Here is a 12585-nt window from a genome sequence, read left to right as displayed (position 1 = left end):
TTTCAGTAAAAGTGCCGGTTTTAGCCAGCCGGCTAATTTTCAACCGCAGTCCCTGGGCAGGTTATTAAAAACAATTACAATATAGACAATAGCACCATAGAACAAGCAAGACATAGCAACATAGGACAAGAAAACATAGCATACAGACAGAGCAACATAGAACAAAAAGCAGCAAGACAAAATTCATAAAAGCAACAAAGTGTTTCCACACCTCACAAGCTACAGACAACAGAAAACATGGAAAGCGGCAACACACAGCTAGGGACCATGTTCACAAATCTGATTGACCTTTAGCCATGTCTTCAAGCATTTTGTGAAAGTGTGGTATGTGGTGCAGTTATGTGTTTCTGATGGCAGTGTATTCCAGACATGGGAAGCTCTCACAGAGAATGCAGATTTACTAAAGGTGCTTTTCCTTAGGGGAACTATACAGTCACCTCTCATGGCAGACCTTGTGGATCTGTTGCCATATGTCTGGGTTTTCTGTTTAACAAAAATATTGAGTGGAGGGGGAGCCAGGTCATTAAGGATCTTGAATACAAGACATGCGTCGGTGTATTGCACAAGATTTTCTCAACTCAAGAGCTCATGTTTTCTAAGGATGTGACAATGATGATGGCTATTGGGCTTCCTATCAAGCACTTTGAGAGCCTGTTTGTAAGACAGACTGAATAGGTTTTAATGTTGTACAGCAAGCTTGGGCCCAACTAGTCAAGCAGTATGTTAAGTGGGGGAGTATCATAGATTTGAAGTAAAGTTTTGCTACCTCTGTAGTCAAACAATTTTGTATAAATCGGAAATTAGCTAGATTGAATTTAGTTATTTGAATTACCTTTTTCACATGCTTTTTAAAAGAGAGGTTGGAATCAAGTATGACGCCAAGGTACTTAAAATTGGATACCACCTGGAGCTTCTCCCCTGACACAGACATCTGGCTCAGTAGCATCTGTTGCCCTCTTTGTGAAGAACATGCAAACATTTTTTTTCACATTGAGATGCAAACACGAGTCACTGAGCCACTTTGTAACCTGGACCATTACAGTAGTGAGTTCTTGTGCAGCTTGTTGTTTGCTCTTTGCATGCACATATATCACTGTATCATCTGCATACATTTGAACTTCAGACCCAGTACAGACAGAAGGCAGATCATTAATGTACAGGCTGAAAAGGAGGGGCCCCAGTATTGACCCTTGGGGCACGCCCACATCATACCTACGAGTGGGCGACAGCTCATTGCTCACTCTGACACACTGAGTTCTGCCTTCAAGGTATGATTTCAAAGCAGTGGAATGGCCTTACTGAAGAGCTCAGTGACTTTCAACATGGCACCGTCATAGGATGCCACCTTTCCAACCAGAGCTGCCCCGGTCAACTGTAAGTGTTGTTATTGTGAAATGGAAATGTCTAGGAGCAACAACTGCTCAGCCGCGAAGTGGTAGATCACACAAGCTCACAGAACCGGACCAAGAACCGGACCAAGTGCTGAAGCGTGCAACACATAAAAATCCTATGTACTCAGTTGCAACACTCACTACGGAGTTCCAAACTGCCTCTGGTAGCAACGTCAGTACAATAACTGTCGGGAATTTCTTGAAATGGGTTTCCTTGACCAAGCAGCCTAAGATCACCATGCTCAATGCCAAGCGTCGCCTGGAGTTGTGTAAAGTTTGCCGCCATTGGACTCTGGAGCAGTGGAAACACGTTCTCTGGAGTGATGAATCAATCTACACCATCTGGCAGTCAGACGGGCAAATCTGGGTTTGGCGGATGCCAGGAGAACACTACCTGCCCCAATGCATAGTGCCAACTGTAAAGTTTGGTGAAGGACCTCAACCCCATCGAACACCTTTGAGATGAATTGGAACGCAGAGTGCGAGCCAGGCCTAATCGCCCAACATCAGTGCCCGACCACACTAATGCTCTTGTGGCCGAATGGAAGCAAGTCCCTGAAGGAATGTTCTAGTGGAAAGCCTTCCCAGAAGAGTGGAGGTTGTTATAGCAGCAAAGGGGGGGGACCACCTCCATATTAATGCCCTTGATTTTGGAATGAGATGTTTGACGAGCATGTCAATATACTTTTGGCCATGTAGTGTAACTAGGTAACGAGTTAGCAACCACATGTTCTTACCTAAATGTCAACAGAGTAGCTAGCAAGCAACAAAATATGCCAAATAAGTATAAAAAACACTTGAGGGCAAGTAAATCAGATATTATCATTCAGATACAAGTCGCAGGGACAGGAATCAGATTTGCATCCGACTTCGAACTATCTACGAAGGTGGTGTGAAATGTGCCTTGAAATATCAGATTCCATGTGCTTTTTAGCCGTTCAGACTGAAGGAAAAATAACAGATTAGAATCGGATATTCCAAAAAAATCCAATGTGAACAAGGCTTCAGTGCCTCACCCCTAAAACCTTGCCCTTCTCCACGCCTCTTCTCTTTTTACTGGCTCCGCTCAGTGTCTTTTACATCCGCACAATAGACGCTGCCATAAAGGAACTCTGCGTCGGCCATTTCAAATGGCGATCTGAGGAAAATGTTATGAGAAGGGTTAATTTGAACCTTAGTGAAACTTTGTTGGATGGTCGTGTGTCATGGTGTGTCGTTGTCTTGTCGCAAGCGGCCTCGATCGCTCTCGTAAATATTTACTGCAATGGGATGGAGGGAGGGGAATGACTTTCCTAATGTCCTGCCATTTCAGGACATTGCTTCTCTGTCTTCTAGTTCAGTGTCTCTCAAACCTCTCCTCTGGGACCAAATGTTTCACAGTTCTGTGGTAGCCCTGGAACTAATTTACTGTAACTAGTCAATGGCTTTATAATTAGTTGACAAGTTGAATCAGGTGTGCTAGCTCTGGGACAGATAAAATACGTAGAACTACAGCTGTCCTAGTGGGAGTGGTGTCCTCTGGGTTGTTGTGAACATCTTTGTCCTCCATGTTGTCCCACAGAGACCAGGTTCACGGCGCAGGACATTGAAGGAGCCCTGCTCAAGCAGCTGAAGGCAGCCAAGGAGACAGCCATTGTGGTGAAGAAGCCAGAGGAGGAGAATATTCGCTTCAACAACTATGGTAGGACACACCCAGGGGATTGGCTTGCGTTGTTTACATGTAATTACAAACATGAAGCATGAGAGGACATGAAATGTTCTTTGGAAGGACGATGTGAGCATGAGTAGACATTTTTTGGTTCTTGTATCAAAGTCCAAGACTGACATGCTCCTTGACATTTGCTCTCTTTCTCTGAATCTCCCTCTCTTCATCTGTCTACCAGGCCTGTTCTCCCTCCCCTACTTCACCACCAGTACCACAGCTACCGCCACCACCCCCACTGCCAGCACTGCCACCAGCACCACGCTGCCGCCCCCCCAACTCCCCTTTCATCACACGCCGTCCCCTGGGCACCACACGCCGTCCCTATACCAGCCGCCGGACCACCGCCGCCCCTTCTACCATGGCCCCCACTCCCACCACTACTATCACCCCCCCTCCACAGGACCAGCCCTGTGCCCCACTACACCAAGGGCCAGCAGCCCTGTGACTCCCACCCCTGCCGACACGGCGGCACCTGCGAGGACGACGGCGCCGATTTCACCTGCATCTGCCCCGCCGGGAGAGGGGGCGCTGTCTGCGAGAAATGTGAGTGGTGCCCCCTCGCCCTCCTCCTTGACCGACACACACAAACAAACACAAACCTTAGGTTCCATCTCTGAACTTTGAAAGGGAGATGGAATTGATCACAATCCTAGAAGAGAACAGTAGGTTTCTATTTAAGTATTGATGTCCTGAAATGAGAGTGCTGAACTGAACCCTACCTTGCATCAAAGACAATGCACATACCCATACAGCTTCCCTTCCAGTCTATTTGACTCAATTGATACCCAACCTCTATCAACGTTGCTACACCACTAGGTAAATAACCAACGATTTTATCAGACTCTACTAGTCAACACTAAAGTAAACTGATATCAAATCACTGTCTGCTGTGCCGAGCGTCAAAATCAACTGTTGAGTGCTGTCAGAGCAATCTCAAGAGCTTTTTTCCCCTAAGTTTCTCCCACTCGATGGTCTCTGATAAGAAATTACCTCACGCAGCTGCATCTTAAAATAATTTACACTAATTGTTTTGATCGGGATTAACTGGTGGAAATGTGTGTTCGAGTCAGAGTGTGTGTGTGAGTGACAGCCCCATAGCCTCCCTCAATCAATCAAATCATTAGACAAGATGATTTCATCAGCCTACATTCTCCCGAGACAAAGAAAGGCAGACAGAGAAACCGACGGCTCAGGAGTTTGTTGAGTTTGGAGAACAAAGAGGATAATGTAATGGCAGAGTGAGAGAAACAAGTGTGTACGCGGTGGAGGGATACATCCGAGGTGATGATTTGCAGATTTATTCCCGTGTACACCTGTGTCATGGCTGGGGTCTGCACCTATATATAGGCACACATTCTCTTTAATTTTCTCGGCAGACGTCCGAAATGGTTTGAGGTAGAGTCTCGCTTGGATGAGGGATTGGCAGCCTCTACACTGAGAGGGTATTTGGCCACTATATCTTCCTGCCTTGTGGGGTGGATGGACAGGCCGGTGGGGCGCTATCCTTTGTTCTCCAGGTTTATGAAGGGGGTTCGTTGCCTGCGTCCAGCTAGGACCCGCTCAATGACGAGCTGGGATCTGAATGTGGTCTTGGCAGCTTTGACAAAGCCGCCTTTCGAACCGTTGGAGTCTGCCTCCCTGAAACACCTCTCTATGAAGGTGGCTTTCTTGTTAGAAATTACTTCCATTAAGAGGGTGGGTGAGCTCCATGTTCTTTCAGTAAGTTCTGAGTGCTACCGGATGGACCCCGGGGGAGGAGTATAATCTCTCCGTCTCAACCCATCATTCCTCCCCAAGGTTCTGCTTACGGCCCCCCAGCAGTGGCAGGGAAGTCTGTGCCTCCCTCCGGCATGCTGTGCCCTGTACCCTCCGGCACTGGCTGCCTATGTGGAGCGGACACGGTCATGGGGAACAATAGACCAGCTCTTTGTCTGCTATGATGAGGAGAGTCCTGGGGGCTGGGCTATCAAAGCAGAGGTTCTCTCACTGGATCGTGGACACGATTACAGCAGCATACCTCCTGGCTGGAAGTCCAGTGCTGGGATCTGTGGTGGCACATTCAACACGATGTGCGGCTGCGTCCTGGGCACTACTGAGAAGAGTGCCCCTCGCTGATATCTGTGGACACGATTACGACAGCAAACCTCCTGGCTGGAAGTCCAGTGCTGGGATCTGTGGTGGCACATACAACACGAGGTGCGACTGCATCCTGGGCATTACTGAGAAGAGTGCCCTTCACTGATATCTGTGGACACGATTACAGCAGCATACCTCCTGGCTGGAAGTCCAGTGCTGGGATCTGTGGTGGCACATTCAACATGAGGTGCGGCTGCATCCTGGGCACTACTGAGAAGAGTACCCCTCGCTGATATCTGTGGACACGATTATGACAGCATACCTCCTGGCTGGAAGTCCAGTGCTGGGATCTGTGGTGGCACATTCAACACGAGGTGCGGCTGCGTCCTGGGCACTACTGAGAAGAGTGCCCCTCGCTGATATCTGTGGACACGATTACGACAGCATACCTCCTGGAGTGGTACCAATATATTGAAGTGATCCATATAGCTCACATAACCATGGTTCCATACGTAACCTTAGTTTTGTGTGTGTGTGTGTGTGTGCGTTCATGTGTGCATTCGTGTCAAAACTCCAAGTATAAAATCGAAAACGCATCATCAAGCTGTCCTTTTCTACCTGACGATACACACCAGCACATATTCTGTAAGTCACAGGTTCTGTCTTTCCACACATCTGTCTGTTGAGCTTACTGTATGACCTACCTAGCTAGGCTAGGCTATATTACCTTAACTAGGCTCTTGTCTCCAACTGTACGAACAACAATTTACAGACACACACAAACAATGACTACATCTCCTCTGCCCAGACCTGCATGCTTACACCCCCATTCCTAGTGTCTGCATTATTGTTTGCCACTTCGCCTTTATTTTTCTTGTCGCCGATGTTACTTGAATAATAAATCATTAGACTTTTCCATTGTGTCAATGATGGCGGATTGATTGACTTCCAAGTTTTTAGTAGTTTTTAGTATACGTTTTTTTCTAGATGAGTGGTGAGAAGAGAATCGTCCAACCCATTGGGTATCTCACTACACCCCCATATGCTATATCTTGAAATATACAGACAGCGGATTAGAAGTAAATTTCCATTGCAATACTTCTGACTTTGCAATACTTCACTTTGTAGTTTCGCCCACAAACTCCGGACTTTATAGTATTCCCAGAAAGCATGGATTACGACGTCGTTATGGTTATGTATATCTTATCTATCATATGAACATCCTTTTCTGACTCAAATAAGATTCCCTCAAGGTTGCTCTGATGTACAAAAGATTTTAACTCAAAAGTTTGTGATATATAACTTTTAAGTTGCATGTATTTGAAACTATCTTTATTGGTACCTTTTAATTCTGTTACGGAAATATATGTATTTCCTGTTACCAAGTAATTTACAGTTTCTATGCCTTTAGTGTTCCATGTGGACCAATTTATCAGTGAATTCTGAAAAGCTTTCCAAGGATTGTACCTTAAGGTTGTGTTTTTAGAGAGGGATATTGGTTCTTGTAGAATATGTTTCATTTTCTTCCATATTGTTATAGTGTTCTTTACTATGAAGTTAATGTTCTTAGCATTATCCTTTGAAAATAGACATATATTCTGGGGGTGAGCATGAGCATCTTCGATATATACCCATTGTTTCTCTTTAATGCATTTAACTATATGTCGCAAGTAAAATACTTGGGTAGCGAGTTGATACAATTTTCAAGTCTGGAAGGTTAAAACCACCTCAGACTTAGGAAGATGTAAAACTTTCCTTTTTATTTTATGAATTTTATTAGCTCAAAACATTTTTTAAAGCATGTCATCATAATTGGTATTACCGAAAATAAATAGCCCTCTCTTCTTCCCAGTGATCACATACTTCATCCCGTCATTCGGGGGTAAGTCCTATCTGGCCTTCGACACCATGAGGGCCTATCACACGGTCCGCATCGCCATGGAGTTCAGGGTGGCCGAGATGACGGGCATCCTGCTCTTCAACGGCCAGGATGGCAAGAAGGACTTCCTGTCTCTCACCCTGGTCAATGGCAAGGTGGAGCTCAAGTGAGTGGACGGTTGGAGGTGATAGAACAGGAAGGGACAAAACAGGAAGAGGTTCAGTTGTGTCAAAGGGCATTGATGGCAAGCTGTAGATCAGGGTGTAAAAACATACGGCCCGGATCCGGCCTGGTCTGCGGGTGGTTTGAGTAAAAAAATGACATATACACTACATGACCAAAAGTATGTGGAGACTTGCTTGTCGAACATCTCATTCCAAAATCATGGGCATTAATATGAAGTTGGTCCTCCCCTTTGCTGCTCTAACAGCCTCCACTCTTCATGGAAGTCTTTCCACTAGATGTTGGAACATTGCTGCATAATCAAGAGCATTAGTGAGGTCAGGCACTGATGTTTAGCAATTTGGTCTGGCTCGCAGTTTGCATTCCAATTCTTCCCAAAGGTGTTCGATAGGTTTGAGGTCAGGGCTCTTGGCATTGCACATGGTGATTTCAGGCTTGTGTGGGGGTGCTCAGCCATGGAAACCCATTTCATGAAGCTCCCGATGAACAGTTCTCGTGCTGACGTTGCTTCCAGAGGCAGTTTGGAACTCGGTAATGAGTGTTGCAACCGAGGACAGACCATTTTTATGCATTACGTGCTTCAGCACTCAGGGTCCTGTTCTGTGAGCTTTTGTGGCTTACCACATAGCGGCTGAGCCGTTGTTGCTCCTAGACGTTTCCATTCCACAATGACAGAGCTTACAGTTGACCTGGGCAGCTCCAGCAGGGCAGAAATTTGATGAACTGACTGCCACATTGAAAGTCACTGAGCTCTTCAGGCCATTCTACTGTCAATGTTTGTTTATGGAGATTGCATGGCTGTGTGCTCTATTTTATACAGATGTCAGCAACACAAGGGTGTGACTGAAATAGCCCAATCCACTAATTTGAAGGGCTGTACCAGTCCAGTTTCGACCCACCTACTCATTCAAGGGATTTTCTTAATTTTCTACTATTTTATACATTGTATAATAATAGTGAAGACATAAAAACTATGAAATAACACATATGGAATCATGTAGTAAACAAAAAAGTGTTAAACAAATCGAAATCTATTTTAGATTTTAGATTCTTCAAAGTAGCCACCCTTTGCCTTGATGACAGCTTTGCACACTCATGGCATTCTCTCAACCAGCTTAACCTGGAATGCTTTTTCCAACAGTCTTGAAGGAGTTCCCACATATGCAAGCACTTTTTGGCTGCTTTTCCTTCACTCTGTGGTCCAAACCATCTCAATTGGGTTGAGGTCGGGTGATTGTGGAGGCCAGGTCATCTGATGCAGCACTCCATCACTCTCCTTCTTGGTCAAAAAGCCCTTATACAGCCTGGCGGTGTGTTTGGTCATTGTCCTGTTGAATAACAAATTATATTCCCACTAAGTGCAAACCAGATGGGATGGCATATCACTGCAGAAGGCTGTGGTAGCCATGCTGGTTAAGTGTGCCTTGAATTCTAAATAAATCACTGATGGTGTCACCAGCAAAGCACCCCAACACCACCACACCTCCTCCATGCTTCGCGGTGGGAACCACACATGTGGAGATCATCCATTCACTTAATCTGCGTCTCACAAAGACATGGCGGTTGGAACCCAAAATCTCAAAATTGGACTCATCAGACCAAAGGACAGATTCCCACCAGTCTAATGTCCATTGCTCGTGTTTCTTGGTCCAAGCAAGTCTCTTCTTATTATTGGTGTCCTATAAAAGTGGTTTCTTTGCAGCCATTTGACCATGGCCTGATTCACACAGTCTCCTCTGAACAGTTGATGTTGAGCTGTGTCTGTTACTTGAACTCTGTGAAGCATTTATTTGGGCTGCAATCTAAGTTTAATCAACTTGTCCTCTGCAGCAGACGTAACTCTGGGACTTTCTTTCCTGTGGCGGTCCTCATGAGAGCCAGTTTCATCATAGCGCTTGATGTTTTTTGCGATTGCACTTGAATAAACTTTTAAAGTTCTTAAAATGTTCCGTATTGACTGACCTTCATGTCTTAAAGTAATGATGGACTGTCATTTCCTGTTGCTTATTTGAGCTGTTCTTGCCATAATATGGACTTGGTCTTTTACCAAATAGGGCTATCTTCTGTATACAAGCCCTACTTTTTCACAACACAACTGATTGGCTCAAACACATTAAGAAGGAAAGAAATTCCACAACTTAGCTTTTAACAAAGCCACACCTGTTCATTGAAATTCATTCCAGGTGACTACCTCATGAAGCTGGTTGAGAGAATACCAATAGTGTGCAAAGCTGTCATCGAGGCAAAGGGTAGCTACTTTCAAGTATCTCAAATCTGAAATATATTTTGTTTTGTTTAACACTTTTTTGGTTACTACATGATTCCATATGTGTTATTTCATAGTATTGATGTCTTCACTATTATTCTACAATGTTAAAAATAAAGAAAACCCCAGGAATGAGTAAGTGTGTTCTAAAACGTTTGCCTGGTACTGTATATATATATATATATATATATATATATATATATATATATAACTCAATATACTTTAAAATGACTCAGATCAAATTGAAACTGTGTAGAAATGATTATGGACCTCCATTCCAACAGTAGCTCTATAAAAATCCCATTAGAAAACATTAGAGTAGAGGGCAATTGATTATGAGAAATATAATACCATCAATTCTCAACCAAGTTTTCCTAAGGTACATGTAGGGCAGTTAATCAGGTGTAGCTGGTGCACCTATGAACCTATAATCTGCTTCCTTTAAAAAAAATGTATATACTGAAAAACATATGCGGTATGGGCCAGTTTCCTGTATCCAGATTTAAACCTATTCCTGGATTAAAAATAATCTTTCAATGCAGATACTCCATTGAACATATTATATAAAGATCATGGTTTGCTACCCATCCCTAGGTTCAACACCGGCTCGGGCACAGGCACACTGGTCAGTAAAGTCCAGGTGAAGCTGGGTCGCTGGTACCAGCTGGTGGTGACGAGGAACCGGCGCAACGCCGTGCTGAGCGTGGATGACGAGCTCCACATCGAGGGCGCAAGCCCCCCCGGAACCGACGGCCTCAACCTGGACACACACCTCTTCATCGGAGGGGTGCCCGAAGACATGATGACAGAGTAAGGCCTAACATGAAGATGGCATTAATATGGTTGTATGTTAGCAATATATCATTAGTAATGTATTAGTATATATATATAGAGAAAAGGAGATTGATGGAGAAAGGAGTTGTTGAGTTATATAAAACCAGTACAGTACGGAACTCTCCGGTACCATATTGGTTTATTGAGACGCGTACACAGTGAGCATTAGCAGAGCTGCAGGTATTGCTTTTTTCATATTATTTGTTTGTTTTTTCTGTCCAGCACCTGTGTTTATTTTTCCTATTTTTCACTAAGTTGATTTGAATAACTATTGAATGGCTGATGGTATATTGTCATTCACACTCTTTCTCTCTCTTGCTCTCTCTCTCTCACTCCCTCTCTCTCTCCCTCTCTCCTCTCTCTCTCTCTCTCTCTCTCTCTCTCCCTCCCCTCTCCTCTCTTTCTCTCTCTCTCCCACTCCCACTCCCGCTCTCTCCATCCCCATCTCTCTTAGTGTGAAGGAGAGGACCTCCACCAGTACAGGTCTTGTTGGCTGTGTTCGCACGCTGGACGTCAACAACCTGGTGTACAACCTGCAGGAGAAGGGTGGCAACGTGCTCTACGGCACCGGCGTAGGCGAGTGCGGCAACAACCCGTGCCAGCCGAACCCCTGTAAGAACAGCGCCTCCTGCCAGGTCAAGGAGGCTGAGATGTTCCACTGCAAGTGCATCAACAGCTACTCCGGTCAGCCAAACACTTTTTCTTTCAAACAACAGAGTCCTGGTCATTAGGCACCAAACGGCTGAAAGTGGCTCGCAACATCAAGGGACTACCTGGACTTGTCCATTGAGAAACGCCATTGCAACACGTCTCAAAATGTTTTTTGTTGCATGCCCAAATGAACATGACTCAGACCTCAGTTCTTGGCACCGTAGATTTGACTTCACAAATAGTATTTGTTTTTGTTTATTTGAATAATTAAGTTGCACTTGATTTAGCTTGCCTGGCACAATAGAACCAAATTACATAGTCCCCACAGTAGAGGTCTTCATGAATCCACCTGTACCCGAATACCCGAGACCCGATCCGGGTCCCGAGCGTGTCCGGATACAGAATTCTAAACAATGTCACAGGTCTATTTCGTATCTGATATAGTTTGTTGCGGTCTTGGGTATATGTAATTGTAACAGACTTGTTAGGAAGGGCACGAACAGATCTGAACGTGACTGCTGCAGTAGAGAGAGAGAGAGAAATATCTTCTTATTTATGTTGCTGCTCTTGCTTTTCACTTTGTGTGGACCGTGGCGTGTTTAGCTTGTGGTTGGCCAGCCATTGCTGCAATAGGCTACAGTCATATAGCCTCTCTCCATGTGTGGCAAAAGTTAGGAGCTATCTAACCAATGGAAGATGGAATTAAAAGTTGAAGTAGAGGGTTAGGTTTCAATGACCAAGAGCCAACAGAAAGGCTGCATGTTAATATTCCGAATTGGAGTTGTTGTTATTTGTAACTCTAGGATGAGAAAGCGCATGCACTGCAACCTCAGTTAGCCTAGCTAGCTAACATTAGCTATTTTAATTAGCTTCTCCCGGTTTGATGCAGTCAAGACGGGTACCACGTACTCATATTTGATGATAAATAGCCTAGCTAAGGCAGCTCTTAGTCTACTATGGCGCGAATCGGCATGGTTGGTTGCCGTCTCTCACTTCTCCCTCCCTCCTCACATTGTCATTCTCTCACAGTATGGCCCCTCCCCCGCCTACTAGAGCGGCATCTCCCTCCCTCCTCACATTGTTACTTAATCACAGTATGGCCCCTCCCCCGCCTACTAGAGCAGCACCTCCCTCCCTCCTCACATTGTCACTCACTCACAGTATGGCCCCTCACCCGCCTACTAGAGCGGCACCTCCCTCCTCATATTGTCATTCGTTCACAGTATGGCCCCTCCCCCGCCTACTAGAGCGGCATCTCCCTCCCTCCTCATATTGTCACTCGCTCACAGTATGGTCCCTCCCCCGCCTACTAGAGAGGCATCTCCCTCCTCACATTGTCACTTAATCACAGTATGGCCCCTCCCCGCCTACTAGAGCAGCATCTCCCTCCCTCCTCACATTGTTACTTAATCACAGTATTGCCCCTCCCCCGCCTACTAGAGCGGCATCTCCCTCCCTCCTCACATTGTCACTCGCTCACAGTATGGCCCCTCACCCGCCTACTAGAGCGGCACCTCCCTCCTCATATTGTCACTCGTTCACAGTATGGCCCCTCCCCCGCCTACTAGAGCGGCATCTCCCTCCCTCCTCATATTGTCAC

At 45.4% G+C, this 12585-nt stretch overlaps 1 protein-coding gene across 1 annotated transcript in view; it reads left to right on the top strand.

Annotated features, from left to right (window-relative positions):
• LOC124046196 (agrin-like) overlaps positions 1 to 12585 on the top strand; it is a 516157-nt gene that overhangs the window by 448932 nt on the left and 54640 nt on the right. Inside the window, 7 exon segments of the mRNA XM_046366308.1 lie at positions 2953 to 3072; positions 3275 to 3366; positions 3368 to 3484; positions 3486 to 3639; positions 7025 to 7217; positions 10095 to 10310; positions 10789 to 11018. Of these exon segments, the coding sequence (XP_046222264.1) occupies positions 2953 to 3072; positions 3275 to 3366; positions 3368 to 3484; positions 3486 to 3639; positions 7025 to 7217; positions 10095 to 10310; positions 10789 to 11018 (1122 nt within the window).

This window comes from Oncorhynchus gorbuscha, linkage group LG10, assembly GCF_021184085.1.
Source record: "Oncorhynchus gorbuscha isolate QuinsamMale2020 ecotype Even-year linkage group LG10, OgorEven_v1.0, whole genome shotgun sequence".
Lineage (NCBI taxonomy): Eukaryota > Metazoa > Chordata > Actinopteri > Salmoniformes > Salmonidae > Oncorhynchus > Oncorhynchus gorbuscha.
The sequence above is the reverse complement of the archived record's forward strand: the minus strand, read 5'-3'. Positions and strand labels throughout refer to the sequence as shown.